This window comes from Halichoerus grypus, chromosome 1 (assembly GCF_964656455.1).
Source record: "Halichoerus grypus chromosome 1, mHalGry1.hap1.1, whole genome shotgun sequence".
NCBI classification, from domain to species: Eukaryota; Metazoa; Chordata; class Mammalia; order Carnivora; family Phocidae; genus Halichoerus; species Halichoerus grypus.
Window position 1 is genome coordinate 64159439 of NC_135712.1, and position 16578 is coordinate 64176016.

General features: G+C 40.3%; 1 protein-coding gene across 1 annotated transcript; it reads right to left on the reverse strand.

Moving 5' to 3' along the window:
* Window positions 1-7996: 7996 nt before the first annotated feature.
* Window positions 7997-15511, reverse strand: COX17 (cytochrome c oxidase copper chaperone COX17). The gene is made up of 3 exons (XM_036111768.2): window positions 15284-15511; window positions 13104-13192; window positions 7997-8126 (listed from the first exon to the last, which is right to left on the reverse strand). Exons 1-2 carry the CDS (start codon window positions 15388-15390, stop codon window positions 13108-13110), a joined length of 192 nt encoding a protein of 63 aa, XP_035967661.1. The 5' UTR covers window positions 15391-15511; the 3' UTR covers window positions 7997-8126; window positions 13104-13107.
* Between the last annotated feature and the right edge of the window lie 1067 nt (window positions 15512-16578).

Genomic DNA, 16578 nt, shown 5'->3' on the forward strand with positions numbered 1-16578 from the left:
TATTTTGGGTCATCAGAAAATAAATCTGGAATATGCAAACATTAAGACATGTCCCTCCGGCTTCCAAATGACTCCTTGATTTTTTCCCTTGCTGCTAGTTAATATTTATGATCAGTATTCCTATTGCCCCTGAGATGGGGGGGGGACAGGTACTCAGTAAACCATCTAGAACTATTTGAGTACTCAATCCATAGGGACTTTTATTATACTGCTGATAACCTAACTAAAATTAGTGAGAAATTAGAAATTGGCAAATATGCCGAGGAGTAGAAGTTTCAATTCAACAAATATTTACTGCTGCTTACTATGAGCCAAGCACTTAGAGAATCAGATTCCTAAGAGCTTTCACTCTATCAAGGGAAAAATACTTCAAAAAACAATGGCAATTCAGTGTGTGAAGCACAGTAACTGAGTTAAGCTTAAGGAGAAGTAGCTGCCTGGAAGGAAGAGTGGTGTACAGGAGGGAAGACGTAAGAGCTAACACTGGATTTGAGGTGTAGGCATTGAATGAACCAGGTAGGTAGAGGGAGAAGAGCATTTCTACTGGTGAGAACGGCAGAAGCATAACCACAGAGTTGTGAAAATGCAAGGCATGTCGAAGGAAGCCAGTTTTTTCTTTTTTTTTTTTTTAAGATTTTATTTATTTATTTAAGAGTGAGAGGGAGAGAGCAAGCAAGCGAGCATGGGGGGGTGTGCAGAGGGAGAGGGAGAAGAAGACTCCCCACTGAGCAGGGAGCCTGATGCAATGCAATGCGATGCGATGCAGGGCTCAATCCCAGGACCCTGAGATCATGACCCGAGCCCAAAGCCGATGCTTAACTGACTGAGCCACCCAGGTGCCCTCTTTTTTTAAAAATTAAAGTGAACTGACCAACAGATGTGTATTTTATTCCCTTCTTTCTAAAGTTGAGGGGGTGAAAATCGGTGGTAAAGGAAAAGAGCTGGAGCGCCTAGAGAAGGAAAGGCCCTGCCCCCAGTCTTCCTCACAGCAATGATTGGGATGTCATTTGAGCAGTAGAGTTTGGGGATTTCCATATGTTGCTTTTATGTCAGCTGCCTGCCTCCCAACCAACCCACTGACTTGAGCGAGCAGCAGCTGTTCATCCCTCCACCTTAGTCATGCCTCCAGAGCTGCCAGAGTGGCTATTCCTGCTAGCTGTGAGCCAGGAAATCAGAAGCAGGAAAGGAGAAGCAACCAAGGCTCTGCCCATGATAGAATTTCAAAGCAGGTCCTCTTTCTCAGCAAGCCTGACGAATGGGCCGGCCTTGACCCGTTAAAGAGACAGGCAGACCCACTGACTGTTATTCTCAGCCTCCCTTCTTTGTCAATCCACATACATGCTTATCTGAGGATGCTAACATTTATCAAGCAGCTACTGTTTCCTCATGTCATCCCATAGTACCTTTTTTTCTTTTTAATGGAAGAAACAAACTCAGGTTAAGAAAGGTCACAGAGCTAGTATGTGAACTAAAGCGTAGGTCATTTAAATTGTATGTTCTCTGTGTTGTCCCACCTTGTTAGGTACCCTTGGGAGTTTATATGTATCCATATACAGGCTCCTTTATTGCTCCAGGGGATTTGACTCTGCTGCTGGGGGGGGGGGGGGCGGTTGGCATCACCAGTGCATAAAACCCCCCATGCTACCTGCAATGACAATGACACTGATGCCTGAAGGATGGGGCCTGTGATGGGAATATAACAATGCCAAGTTGTATCTTGTTTTTATTTATTTTATTTTTTTAAAGATTTTATTTATTTATTTATTTATTTGAGAGAGAAAGAGAGAGAGAGAAATAGCATGAGAGGGGAGTGGGTAAGAGGGAGAAGCAGGCTCCGTGCTGAGCCGGGAGCCCGATGTGGGACTCGATCCCAGGACTCTGGGATCATGACCTGAGCTGGAGGCAGTTGCTTAACCAACCGAGCCACCCAGGCACCCTGTATCTTGTTTTTAAAACCACATTTGATAGAACAGGAAAAAAAATTTGTGTAAAAATGGTATGTTCTTTTTAAAAAATCAATTAATTAATTAATTTTTTAAGTAATCTCTATACCCAACGTGACCCTGAAATCAAGAGTTGCATGCTCTATCGACTGAGCCAGCCAGGTGCCCCAGAGTGGTATGTTCTTATAAGGAGATCCACAAACATGCAGGTAGAAGCACAGTAGAAAATACTGGGGGAGAATAAAAGGAAACAAAGAGAAGTCACATCGTCACATCATTTGTTGAATTGATTCAATTCAATAAGCATTTATTTAAGCAAAGTATGTGCGCCAAGCACAGGGGATATAAAGATGAGCAAGACAATTGTCGCTTTCAAGGAGCTGTTGGTCTAATGAGGGAGACTGACCCAGAAATAATTGCAATCCAATAAAATAAATATATTTGGGGGTCAAAGGAGGCACTGATCCGGGAGAAAGAATTCAGAAAAACATCACAGGGAAGGTGACATTTAAGCTGGCCTAAAAAGATGATGAGGTGTTCCCCAACTAGGAGGAGGGCATTCCAGGAAAGGAGAACAGAATGTGAAGTCAAGCCCAGAAGTAAAACAAAAATACATGACAGAGTACAGCCTGCTGTGGGTAAATGAAAAGGAGCAGAAGGGGGGCACCTGGGTGGCTCAGTCGTTAAGCGTCTGCCTTCGGCTCAGATCATGATCCCAGGGTCCTGGAATCGAGCCCCGCGTCGGGCTCCCTCCTCGGCAGGAAGCCTGCTTCTCCCTCTCCCACTCCCCCTGCTTGTGTTCCCTCTCTTGCTGTCTCTCTCTCTGTCAAATAAATAAAAATAAAAAAATTTAAAAAAAGAAAAGAAAAGGAGCAGTAGGACTTGAGGCAGGAGAGGCAAGCCGGGCCAGGTTATGAAGTCAGCGGGCTGACCTGGCTCTCCGAGTACGGCTATGAAAGACAACTGGTCTGTGAGCTGGTACTGGTCCATGATGAGATCAGGACAGAAACTGAGAGAACTGAGACATTTTTTATAGCAATTTGACAGAGGGAATTCTGGCCTTTTAATGCAATATAAACTTCGGGCTTGTAGAGTATATGTGTTTTTTAAACTGAATTTTTCCCATCTTCCTAGTAGTGGTTGTTAATTGGAAAAAATTAAACCACGTATAGTTTGAAAAGCACTGAGCTTGAAATTAATCCTTTCCTAATATCTATTAAAATAGAACAGAGGCATGATCTAGGCTTTGGACACATACTGCGAAGTTGACCTTAGGCAGACACTACTGTTTGTCTGTCCTTCAGCCATTCTCCATTTTTCCCTAGTTTACGGAACTGTGATTTTGCTTGGGCAGTATGTTAAGGAAGGTGGGCTTCTCCCTCAGTTGCCAGAGCCTGAAATAAGACTGGTCAAAGCCAGGCGTGATATCCTATTCCCCTCTCTGGCAACTGCCTTACAAGTGGGCATGTGACTAATGGGATATAAGAGGAAGTGTGTGTGGGAGCTTCTGGGAAAAAGACTTCCTGACAGACGGTGAGAAGGCCTGCTACCTTCTATCCTGGCTTGACCAGTGCAGTGCAGTGATGGAATGCTTGAAGCTACCATGAGATATCATATACCTAAGGATGAGAAGGATAAAGAGCTGAAAAATAGAACAAGTCACACTTCTCCCAAGTATTACTGAGCCACAGTCTCAGATCCGGAACTTTCAACCTCCAGACTTCATGACAGGAGGTAAACTACATTTATTGCTTAAGCACTATAGTTAGGTGGTCTCCAGAAGGACCACTCTTCAGGAAACAGTTCTCTGAACATCTGCTGATTGTTTTATTCTGTGAAAACTTAACATCAGACAACTTCTTGTGTTCTACTAATACATTTCTCTCAAAAGTTTGAGTAAACTATGAGGGGAAATGCTCCTTTAAACTCAATTTGACCATTCAGGATGACTTGGTTGTTAGTGGACAAGGTAGTTTAGTGGAGAATTGGTTGCCTACTCAAAGTCCATCTACCCCTTCCTCCTTGTTAGGGAATTCCAGTTTTGTGCTGATAACTATAATTACACATGGATCCAAGGGTGGTGGTGGGGTGGGGGGTCCTGTTTAAGCCAATCAGCATAAGGCATTCTGTTTGGCAACTATTATTGGTCCATAAAAGTACATATAACCTAATTTGTCTCAATCAGACTTTAAAAAAAGGGATTTCATATTTTGGGAATGGTTTCTCTCTTCTGCTGGACTTGAACAAGAAAGTACATGGTTTCATCAGTTCTGGAAGAAAGAGCTCTGAGATGAAAACAACTTGAGTCTTGGATTACCATCATTGAACCTATGACATCATTGCATCTAGAGTTTGCCCTAACTCTGGATTTTCAGTCATATGAGTTTCCCTTGATGAGGATTTTCTATAACTTGCTTTCAAAATCACCATAATCGACACAGATGGAACTACCAGCTAGCAGTTTTTGATAGCTAAAGAAAGAAACCCTGGGTAGTCACACATGCACTCTTTTTAGGATAGTATCTTGGAATATTCATCATAGTACTGAGTATTCAACTTTATATGTTTATAGTTTATATACATATATCTCCTAGATTATAAGCTCTCTGAGAGGCTTAAGAGTAAGACCGCGTCTTACATCTTTGTTCACTACTTAGCACACAATTAGCATATATTATGTCCCGAGTAAATGTTGAGTCAAATAGCCTCTCATCTCCTTGAGGGCAAGATGTATGTCTGATTCACACATGAATATTCAACACCTAGTGCAGTTCCTTGCATATAATAGGACTTCTCTAAATATGAACTGAATGAATAAATGAATTTCGAACTATGAATATGTGATGTTTATATTAGATACTTGGTACAGGAAAGAACATTGGGCTTGAACTTGACTGACAAGACTTATATCCCAGGTCACCAGCTATTTGACCACAGCAATTTCCTTAAACTGAGTACCTCTCACCTGTAAAATGGGGAGTATGGTTTTTCCAGCAGCCTCACATCAGACTGTATAGTTAACCTGAAGTAGGCCTTGCTTAGGGTCATGATCCTATCTTTTCTTTTTTAAGATTTTATTTATTTATTTGACAGAGAGACACAGCGAGAGAGGGAACACAAGCAGGGGCGGGAGCGGGAGCGGGAGCGGGAGGCTTCCTGCTGAGCAGGGAGCCCGAGGCGGGGCTCGATCCCAGGACCCTGGGATCATGACCTGAGCCAAAGGCAGATGCTTAATGACTGAGCCACCCAGGCGCCCCGATGATCCTATCTTTTTTAAAAGATTTTATTTATTTATTTGAAAGAGAGAGAGAGGGCAAGAGCGGGGGGGGGGGGGACGGGCAGAGAGAGAGAGAGAGAGAGGGAGAAGCAGACCCCCTGCTGATCAGGGAGCCCAATGTGGGAATTGATCCCAGGACACTGTGATCATGACCTGGGCCGAAGGCAGACACTTAACCAACTGAGCCACCAGGCACCCTCATGGTCCTGTTCTTATCAACCTTTCAGTTAAATGTTTTAAGGTTAGACAAAAGGAAATGATTAGAAAGAATGGTGTGAATGTGTCTGTATTGAGCTTGGGAATTACTGTGAATAGCAGGAGCTTAGCAAAGATTATGTCAGAATGTGGTGGTCACCTACTAGGATGTGAACTTTTTCATTTTTCAAATTACTGTGGTAACATCTCTTACTATTATTGGTACCAAAATGTTATGCATAGTCTTTGGGAAGGCTTAAACACTAGGGAAGGATGGGCAGAGCGTCTCGTGAGATATATTTTTAACTACAGCAGATGTCAAGAAGTGTGCTTTAGTTCCTTTATCATGTGAGCGTATCAAACTGGCAAAGGTTGAAAAAATTAAGCTTGCCAGGAGCTTAAGGAAATAGGCACCTTCAGATACAAAGGTGCAAATGGGTAACCCCCTTCTAGAGATCAATCAGGCAGTACTCATCCAAAGCCTTGAAAACATGCATAGCCTCTGGCCCATCCTTAGCTATGTAATTAGTAAAGAATCTGTAAAGAATTTCCTATGGAAACTTCCAGTGCAGTGTTATTATGAAGTGGCCAAAAAAATAAAAAATAAAAAAAAATAAAGTATATATATGCAGAAAGAGATGAATGGCAAAGTCACCAAAAAGTAGTCCTATTGTAGACTGGTAGGATTTCAAGTGATTTCTTCCTTTCTTCCTTATATGTTTCTATAAAACCAACCAACAAAACAACAACAACAAAATCAGAAATAATTTAGGTATCAGTTATATGTCCTGCTCAAGACCAATACTCAATTCCACGAATGGTATCTGGCATAACAGCAAGCATTCTACAAAACATTTTGTTGAATGAATGAATATACAAATAGGGAATTGGTTAAATTATAGTAAGCTCAGAATGGATTCCTACATAGCCAATACAAATCATATTATGAGGACTATATTCATGGCTGGTAAAATATATCAAGGGGAAAAGGTAATATGATTTCGTTAAAAATATATAGCATAGAAAAATGACCTTATCTTTTATTTTAAAACATGTATAAATGCATAAGAAAAGTCTGGAACAGCATACAGCAAAAATTAACACTGGGTGGTAAGTTTATAGGTTTTTTTTCCTCCTTTTTGTAGTCCAGGACATATTCAAGCAGAATCTAGATGACCATCTGCCAAGGACTGGTGTTCGGTGGGAAGTTGATTTTTATCTTAGGAGTCCAAGATTCTATTCTTCACCTAGAAGAATACTCTGAAAGCTATAAAGTACTTTTTTTTTTTTTAAGATTTTATTTATTTATTTGACAGAGAGAGACACAGAGAGAGAGGGAACACAAGCAGGGGGAGCAGGAGAGGGAGAAGCAGGCTTCCCGCTGAGCAGGGAACCCGATGCGGAGCTCGATCCCAGGAACCTGGGATCATGACCTGAGCCGAAGGTAGACGCTTAACGACTGAGCCACCCCGGCACCCCTAAAGTACTTCTTAAAAGTATTATATCCAAACAAATATTCAGGTAGAAATATGAGTAGAGAGAGAATCAAAGAATTAGAGAATGTTAATTAACACTAAATGCTAGATACTCTGTCAAATGCACAGTATATACACCATTTTAATTAGTACTCACAATCTTGTACATTAAGTATTATTTCTAGCCTTGCTTCTTTTTTCTTTCAGATGAGAAAAACAGACTGAAAGAGGTTGTGACCTGTTGAACCTAAGTCTGTCATACTTCAAAGCCACGCTGTGAATCCTAAGGAATAACTTAATTCAGCTCCTTTTTTTTTATAAAAGGCAATTTTCCCATCACAGAATGACGTATGGACACTACATATTCTCTTATGTTTATCAGTATCTTTTGTTGTTGAGATTTGAAACTCAATTTACTTCAGGCAGAATATGACCTTGCTTCGTTAGCCCATAAGCAGCTAACAGGACCATGGGGTTGCTATAGTAAGCAAACCATACTCTATGTACCACTCCGGGTATCACTACAGCAGAGCACTGAGCTATTTCATTAGTGACTTATCTGTACTAGTCCAGCCTCTGATCTGGGCTAGCTTCTAATCAATAAGAGACAATTATCTGGCCAGTAGGCATTAAACTAATGATCCTGGTTTATCTTAAAATGTAACTAGACATCTACAGATTAATTATGCAAAACAGCTGAGATCTTCCAAGCCAAGGCACCTGAATGTGGTCCAAAATCTAAACAATTAACTTTCCCAAAGAGAGAACTAGTAAAGAATAACAATAATGATACAAAATATTAAGGCTGAAGGCTTGTCCAGTTCTTGCCTTTAAGTAAGTTTAAAATAAAAAACAAAACATTGAATGAGATGATATGGCTACCATACTCATTCTGAATTGGTAAGGGGTTATTTCCTTACTTCTGTGCGCTTCATTTGGAGAGTTCACTGAGTGAGATCAGTATCTTACAACAAATATCTAGAATTCCCAGAATGACACAACAGAAGAAATTAATATTACAAGATTTTTTATACTATATCCTTTAAGAAAAACAAATAAATGCCATGTAAGGATGTGAGGAACACAAAAAGAAACACACCTGAAGATTTCTGACCAGAGATATTTTCTTTTTTAATAAATTATACTTTTTCCATTTATCAAAGTTCCTCAAAGAATTCCCAAAACTACTGAATCTTCTTCATTCTTCAGGAATTATTCATTCACAGAGTAAACGACCTACAAAAAAAAATTTATATTAGAAAATTAGATTTCAAACATCATGACAGACCTATGGAATTAGGGAATTAAGACCAGTAGAAATGAATGTTTCACCCAAGTACTATTAACTCTAAACTGTGGTTTAGAATAAAAACCTACAGTTTTAAATTCTAGTTTTGTCTAACTAAAAAACATCACTGAAACTGTTCAATCCAGTACACTTTTTAATCTTTAGAAGTCTTTGTTAAAAACTATATATGTTTATTTACTAAAAAAATATCTTCCCAAAAAGGCTAGGACAGTTTATTTTTACAGATATTCAAAAGAAGAGACTTGCAAACCCCTTCTTGTTGATTCAAGTATGCTTGGCAAAGATCCACAAAGTGGAAGGCAGAAGGTCAGCTCTGTATACAAGGGACTTCCTGTGGAAAGTTACTCACTTCATCCCCAGGGCAAAAAATGGCAAAAAAGGAGAGTAGTAGAGGATAGGGTTGCTGGTCTAAGTCAATCAGTACCAGGCTTCTCCCCAGACTGTTCTCACACACTCCGACCCCCAGTCCCTCTCCCAGAAGACAGAGAGCAATGCTTAAAAAGGTAAGTAATTTGGGCTAGCCAACTCTTCAAGCCCAATGCAAGTGCTTCTTCCTTCATCTAGCTATTATTCCCTGTAGGTGGTTTAGAAAAGATAAGCCTCATCAACAATACAAACATCTAAACTCTCTTTTCTAAAAGGCTCAAAGGAAGAATACACTTAAGCAAAGGATTGAGCAAGAGAGATAAGCAGAAATGAAGCCACCCGATATTATAAGAGCAATCTAGAGCTCTGTTACCTCTTCGGCCACTAACTATATATCAGGAGGGGCTACTCTTGAAAGCCTCTGGGTGTAAACCTCTTGGTTACTTGTCTGGATGTAAAGTCCTTGACAGAAGAGACCCTGTCTTTCTCATGTTAGCATTTTCTAGGGTATTAAACAATAAATATATATTCAATGAATAAATGTTTGAATAGCAAGAAATGACACTTTTCCTGGATTTTCTTGGGATTATATTTTCATACATAATCAGGTGGGTGTGGGTGAGAAATCAGCATATTTTAACCAACTATTAAGTTCTGTTAAACAGTAAATACTGAGTATCCCCACTGCTCAGTCCTAGTCCTTTCACTTTCTTTCAATGATTTTAGCCCCCAGGCTGAGTTCTCAAGGTTCCTTTTGACTCCTAAAGTCAGAAAGATACTAGCTGCCATTTCCTCTTTACATTTTTAAGCACGTTCTCGGTTCCTCTAGTTTCTCTTTCAGTGAAAAAAAAAAAAGTCATATGATAGAAGAAAGTGTCTAGAATCACCACCATCACACACCTATTTTTCCTTAGGAGTAGTTTTCAAGTCTCTGTCTTTGCTACTATTAAATCTTTAGGTAGTTTATATTTAGCAATATCCCTGCTACTTCTTCAGCTTAACCCAATGGTTCTTAAAGGGTGCACATGAACATTATCTAGCAGTTTCTGAGTCAACAGGAACAGATCAAGGCCTAGGGCATGTGAATTTTGGAAAACAGTCCTCAGACTGTACACCTTTGGCTGAATGTAGCCTACTTTTATATTAAGTCCCGATGTACTAAATTCAAGGTACAATAAGACCTATCTTATTTAGGATATAACATTAAAATCTACAAAGGTTTTTGAATTAAGTAACTTTTGTGATCATTACTGGGAAGATAGAGGTTTGCAAAAGTATTTTTCCTTTACAGCTATCCTCAGAAAAATGTGATCTAATAGTCTAAGGGATATCAATTTAGTTACGTTTATTTTGTAACAACGTAGACACTAGTACTGGATTTTACAGCCAATGACCTAGTTACTGAGATATATATACCTACACATTTCAACAATAGGTCTTTCTAATTTGCATTCATAATAAAGTTTTAGGATTGAAGAGCAAGTCTGTGTGCAGTTCTAAAAATGAGTATGTTGGCAATAAGATCTCATTAAGTGCAAGGAATGAAGTGTAAAGCATCTGTGTTTTAGAGAACATAAAAGACCTAGACTCTAGTTTTAATTCCACCAGCTAACCATTCTTAACTTGAACAAGTCTTTTTTTTACTTCGCTGTTTGTCCATTTCCCAATGGGGGTTGGGGAAATAGGACACCTGGAACCAAAGGAGATCCAAACACCTGTTCCTTTTCCAAAAGTACTATCATGCTGACAATGAAAACATGACATCTGAATTCTAAAAAAGGCCCTATGTGGATTCAGATTGTTCTTCTCATAACCAGGATTCAAAAATATGTAATCAGGTCATATATTCAACAGACCTCAACTGAATGTCTGCTACCCCCAATTCCCAAGACACAGGCTATTCTGTTCTGGTTTCTCTTTGATAGTTTACAAATCCTATTCATACACCTGTCATTTAATCATCACAATGACTCTATGAAGTGAACTAAGGTTCAGAAGTTAATGACTTGCCCAAAACCACACAATCAGTTAAACATCAAGTCTTTTAAGTCCAAATCTCTTGCATTTTCTTCTACACACAAACGAAGTACATAGGAATCACTCTCACTCTCTGTCCCAATGATATAAAGAAAACTAGGATATCTTCGAGTCCTTGTGAATTTATGCTAATTATGACAACAGTTGTAGCACCTTTGTGGTCCATGTGAAGTCCAAGAGAAGCTTCTGCTGCTCCTAAAATTAGCATTTTTAAAAATCACCTTTTTTACCAAGACAGGTTTGGCACTAACCAACAGTTTACACAACACCCTAAGGAAGAGAGTTAGATTATGAAAAAGGAAACCGTGTACAAATGTTAAGATTCCAGGTCTTCAGAAATAATCAATAGGTATACTTCCATTTTTAAAGAACACCCCCCCAAACATACACCCAAACTTAGTTATTTTACAAAATGATTCACCATGGGATTTAAGGAAATTTAAAAGCCATTTAAGTATGTCATGTACACACAGAGTAGATACACCATACCATATATAAAATCACAAAATGTATTATGGTTCTCTTTTTATAAATTAAAAAAATGAAACCCAGAGAGGATTAGTGTCTTGATGAATGTTAAATGCAGCTGAAGTAAAATACATGCTAAGTTTGCTAGACATCAGGAGAACCAAAATTAAGCCTCAGAACTTTCAGCCTAGACTGTTTTCCACCACGTAGTGGTACTTCTTATCAGCTTGGAACAGGTTCCTTATCCGTCCTTTTTTATAGCTCAGTGAGGAAGACTAGCCATATGTGAAATTCTAAAGAGGCAGGAGAGAGAGGTGAAAGGGAAAGAAACCAGGCTTTCTATTTACTGTTATATTGGAATGTGACTTTGGCATTATCTCTCAGCTATTATTAAGTTAAAAGTGGCGGTGTGGTGTGGATGTTGGGGGTGGGGGGTGGGGGCAAAAAGCAAAGGAAGTCTGCCTGGAGACAGAGGTTCCAGTCCTGATCCTGCTAACTCACCTTGGGAGCCATTCCATACCTATAGGCCTTAGTTCCTCATTTATTTATTCATTTAATTAACAACCCTCTATTGAGCACCTACTATGTGCCAGGCATGGTTATGGGTCCTGGGTATATGACAGTTGAGTGAAGCAAAAAATTCTTACTTTCTCAGGGCTTACATTCTACTTGGTGTAAAGCAATGCAGACAATAAATAAATATCTAATATGCAAGCAGTGATGTTAAGAATAGGGTAGTCACTAGCTCAATGTGGCTATTCACATTAAGATTAAACTAAAAATTCAGTTCTTTCTTCAGTTTTACTGGCCACATTTCAAGGGCTCAATAGCCACACATGACTCCACATATGGCATAGTGGAGAGTGAAGGTACAGCACACCTTCATTATCACCGCAAGTTCCACTGGACAGTGCTGGGATAGAATGATGGGGAAGGGATGCTATTTCAGGTGGAGTGTTGAGGCAAAGCTTCTCTAATAAGGAGACTTCTTTTTTTTAAAGATTTTATTGATTTATTTGAGAGAGAGAGAAAGCACAAGGTGGGGGAGAGGCAGATGGAGAAGGAGAAGCAGACTCCCCACTGAGCAAGGAGCCTGACCCGGGGCTCAATCCTAGGACCCGGGGATCATGACCTGAGCCGAAGGCAGACACTTAACCAGGCACCTCATAATGAGACTTTTGAACAGAGACCTGAATGAAGTGAGGGAGGGAAATAAGGTGCTATCTGAAGAAAGAGCTTCCAAACAAAAGATCATTTATTTATGGTATTGTTGTATAATTTAAGATCCCTTCAGCATTAAAATTTGGATTCAAAGTTCTTTTAAAAAAAATTGTCTGGGGCACCTGGGTGGCTCAGTCTGCTAAGCATCTGCCCTCGGCTCAGGTCATGATCCCAGGGTCCTGGGTTCCAGCCCCGTATTGGGCTCTCGGCTCTGCAGGGAGCCTGCTTCTCTCTCTCTCCCTCTGCCTGCCGCTCTGCCTACCTGTGTGCTCTCTCTCTCTCTGTGTCAAATAAATAAATAAAAATCTTAAAAAAAAAAAAAGGTCTGAGGTTATAGTATTATTAGAAGCTTGGTACAAAAGAAATAGCTATAATTCCTTTCTCTTTTGCAGAAAGCAATGCTTCCATGTACTGCTTACTCCCTATTTAAAAGCCCCTACTAAAGACCCACAATACCAGGAATAAGAAATAAAGAGTATTTTCCTTTTAGTTCCTTTAAGTCAGACAACTGAATATTTTGAACTTCCTAAACCATTATTCCTTCTGACGCTAAAGGCTTTTATCAAACCCTTTTTTGAAAGATAAATTCTCCCTCCCCAAATCCACTGAATGCCTCTCAATTTATTAGCATCATTTACTCCCTACATTAGAAACTGAAAATTATTTTTTAAGTGATACTTCAGCATCTTAGATTAACCAGGTGAACTATCTTTTGAATAGAATGTTGCCTAATGACTGCTAAATCTATAAAGCACAAATCTGAAGCATTAAGTTTATGTATTATCTTTCCAGTCAGAAAGTATCCTGCTCACCGTTTCATATCTTAAATCCCAGGGCTCTCATGCACTCCTTGTGGGCCTCGATTAGGTGTCCACAGTGCTCTTCTCCTTTCTCAATGATGCTATAAAACATAATGTACTTGTTATCTAACAAAGTAAACATTAAACACATTAGTAGTAAATAAGCACACATGATAGTGATGGGGAGTGAGGTAGAACATGGATCTGATGGAAGATAGCTGGGGTTAAAAAAAATGCTATTACACCAAATGGCTTTGTTTTTATTGGCTCTTGTGCTATTTCCATGCCCATGAAGATGTTCCACACATAACTAGTTTTTAGGGAGAATCTAATTAGAAGAAATAATTATGTATAATATTGCTTCTAGTTCATATCCAAGGAACGATACAGTTCTCTAATGAAACAAACCATCTGAATACAGTATTTATCTTAAATGAAGGACAGAGAGAAGAACTTAATTTTTTGCCTATTACAGAGGAATTAAATTTTTTATTCTGCCCTACATTCAAATAGACCTAAATAAATCTCCTTCTAATCATAATACACCCAACAACATAAACAGCAAGATCTGGCAGCCAACAGCAGCCTGATGAGCCTCCCTTGTGATGATCAAAGAACTTTTTATTTGTAAAATTCACAAAGTAAAACCTAGGACCACACAGCTTTATTTCTAGGGCCTGAAAATGTAATTTTAGCAAAGATCAAGTTAAGCCAAATTCAATCATAAGAAAAAACTTACTACTGACTATAGGTATTTGGGCACACTGGTCTGAGGCAATTAACACAAAAACAATTTGAAGGATAGGTTCTCCTTCTTGAAAGATCCAAATCCTATACATCCTTCAATAGCTCAAGGGCTGCCTGCAAATGAATGAATGCTTGGGATAGCGAGCTCCCTATGAAGATAATAGCTAGCAAGGCACTTGTGTGGCTTGTATCATTAACCCTTACAGTAATCCTAGAGGTGGATACTTTTATTAGGGCCCATTTTACAGACATGGGAGGAGGTACCTTAAATAACTTGCTCTAGGTCACAGAGCTGGTGGACCAGGACTCAAAGCTTAACTCTGGATCCCAGGCTCTTAATCATGACACCATACTATTTTCAGATTCAACAAGCACTTACTGTTAACTAGGAAAGCTATTTTCAGTATCAGATTGTAGTCTTTCAATTCTCCTTTCACAGTATTATTTGCAAAGTACTGAGTATTAATAAAAAGCACTAAGCTCCTAAAACTCTTATTAACCCCACCATGCCACCTTTGATTATTTTTTATAGGACAAAAAGGGGCTGGAGGGAGAGGTGTACATTCACATTTTCTGAGCAACCCCCCTGAGATTTGTTCCACAACACAGGCTGTATAAAATGAGAACAAATAAAACCTTTTGTGCGTTGATAGCAATTTAGATGTACTATTCTGAACACTGTGTCACCAACGTCGTAGGCTGATTTTTAATTCATCTACCCAAAGAGGGGGGAGAGTAAGGGGAACTCTTCAGTACTTTAAGAAATGTACCGTGTCCTACTATGCCAACATTTTACCAGAAAACTTTTACTCTTTGATCTTGCCAAATCTTCTATCATAGCCCATAGCACGTGGTAACAGCAAGCTTGGCATATGTCTCCATTAATTTTAAGCTCCTTTAAATCAAGTAGCATCTTTTTTTTTTTTTAAAGATTTTATTTATTTATTTATTTGACAAAGAGAGACAGCAAGGGAGGGAACACAAGCAGGGGGAGTGGGAGAGGGAGAAGCAGGCCTCCGGCCGAGCAGGGAGCCCGATGCGGGACTCGATCCCAGGATCCCGGGATCATGACCTGAGCCGAAGGCAGACGCTTAACAACTGAGCCACCCAGGCGCTCAATCAAGTAGCATCTTTATCTATTTCTATGTCTTTAGTAGACGTAAGGCAGTGCTCGACACATAACATGCTCAAAAGCCCTTTGCAGTAACGGATGAGCGGGTGAAGCGAGCCCGGTTCAATCTGACCTCTCTCCTAACCCTTCATCCATGTCTCCGGGCTGGGCTGTGGGTTCAGTCAAGAGACAGCTGACCCAAAGCCTACAGGGGCCTTTAACTCTCAAGAACGCAGCACAGCAAAACTCGGAGCCCAAGGGCAGGCAGGGCACGAAGGCACCGGAAGGCGAAGCGCGGGGCGTGCCCGCTGACCCTCCCCGCTTGCGCACTGACCAAGCATCGCGCGCCTTCTTGGTCTCCGGGCAGGCGCAGCAGGGCTTCACCGGCTTCTTCTCCTGTGAGTCAGACGGGGTAGGGCTTGCGCCCGTCAGACCGGGCATCTTTGAAGCCTAAAGCAGCAACTAGCACCGCCACCCCTACACTCTCCCAGGCTTGGCGAAGGCCGATTTGCCCGCAGTCACTTCCGGCAGTGGCTCTACAAGGGACAGGAAGTCCTGCCTCTCTCAGACCCGGAGGGAATCAGGAGGGCGAGAAAAGGTAAAAAGTGGCGCCTGCGCAGAGAGGGCTAAATGAATTATGTAAAGCGAGGGCGCCTCTTCCGCGCAGGTGCAGAGAGGCGGGATGAAAGGGCAAAGTTTGTCAATCAACTGGGGGACGACTCGAAAAGGAAGAGAGGAGTTAGGTCATATTTCTTAACCTCTCCGCCTAGCAGTGGAAAATCGAAGCCGAAGAAGGTGAAATGACTTGTCCACGCTAAACCAGAGAAACCACTAATGAGAGCCAGCTCCCCCCAGTAACGGATTAGTTCCGCATGTTTCCTGTTGTTGTATTATCTGCCCTCCTCTCCCACCGCATCCCCACCTCCACCTCCGTCTTTTTCTGATTTAGTTAAAAATGATCAGCAAAGACATTTGAACAATGCAATCCACAAGTGTGGGGAAGAAAATTCTAATATTCATACCGTATACCATACACTTAAAATTCTTAACGAATTGGTGTTTATAGCTCCCTTTCTAACTTATTTGATTTCAGTATGAATTGTTCAATCATAGGGCAAATATACCAGGTAATAAAATTGAAAAATGATTTTCCTTGGCATTTCTCGAATTCGATTGGTATATAAGTAAACTGGCACCTACTATTTGCAATTGTGGTTTTTTTGTTTTTGTTTTTGTTTTTCCTGCAGAGAATTGTTGGAGAAAGGGAATGAACTTATTTTTTAAAGCAGGACTTCAAGGCATTGTTCAGATAGCTGCCTAGTGATTGATATTTTGGGTAATCAGACTTTCAGTATCACCTAACAAAGGTTTGTTTCTGTATTTCAGAGATTTAGCTCAGGGAATTCATTGGTATGTCTGTGAACTGGTGCTATATGGAAGTAATTTCTTTTTTTAAAAAAGATTTTATTTATTTAAGAGAGAGAGAAAGCATGAGAAGGAGGAGGATCAGAGGGAGAAACAGACTCCCTGCTAAGCAGGGAACCCATGCAGGACTCGATTCTGGCACTCCAGGATCATGACCTGAGCCGAAGGCAGAGGCTTAACCAACTGAGCCACCCAGGCGCCCTA

What these genes read in the sequence shown, in the direction of transcription:
- COX17 (XM_036111768.2), bottom strand. Translation starts at nt 15,390, where the DNA reads ATGCCCGGTCTGACGGGCGCAAGCCCTACCCCGTCTGACTCACAGGAG. An exon ending in AAGAAGGCGCGCGATGCTTG is followed by an intron (nt 13,193 to 15,283) that starts GTCAGTGCGCAA and finishes TATGTTTTATAG; the next exon opens with CATCATTGAGAAAGGAGAAG.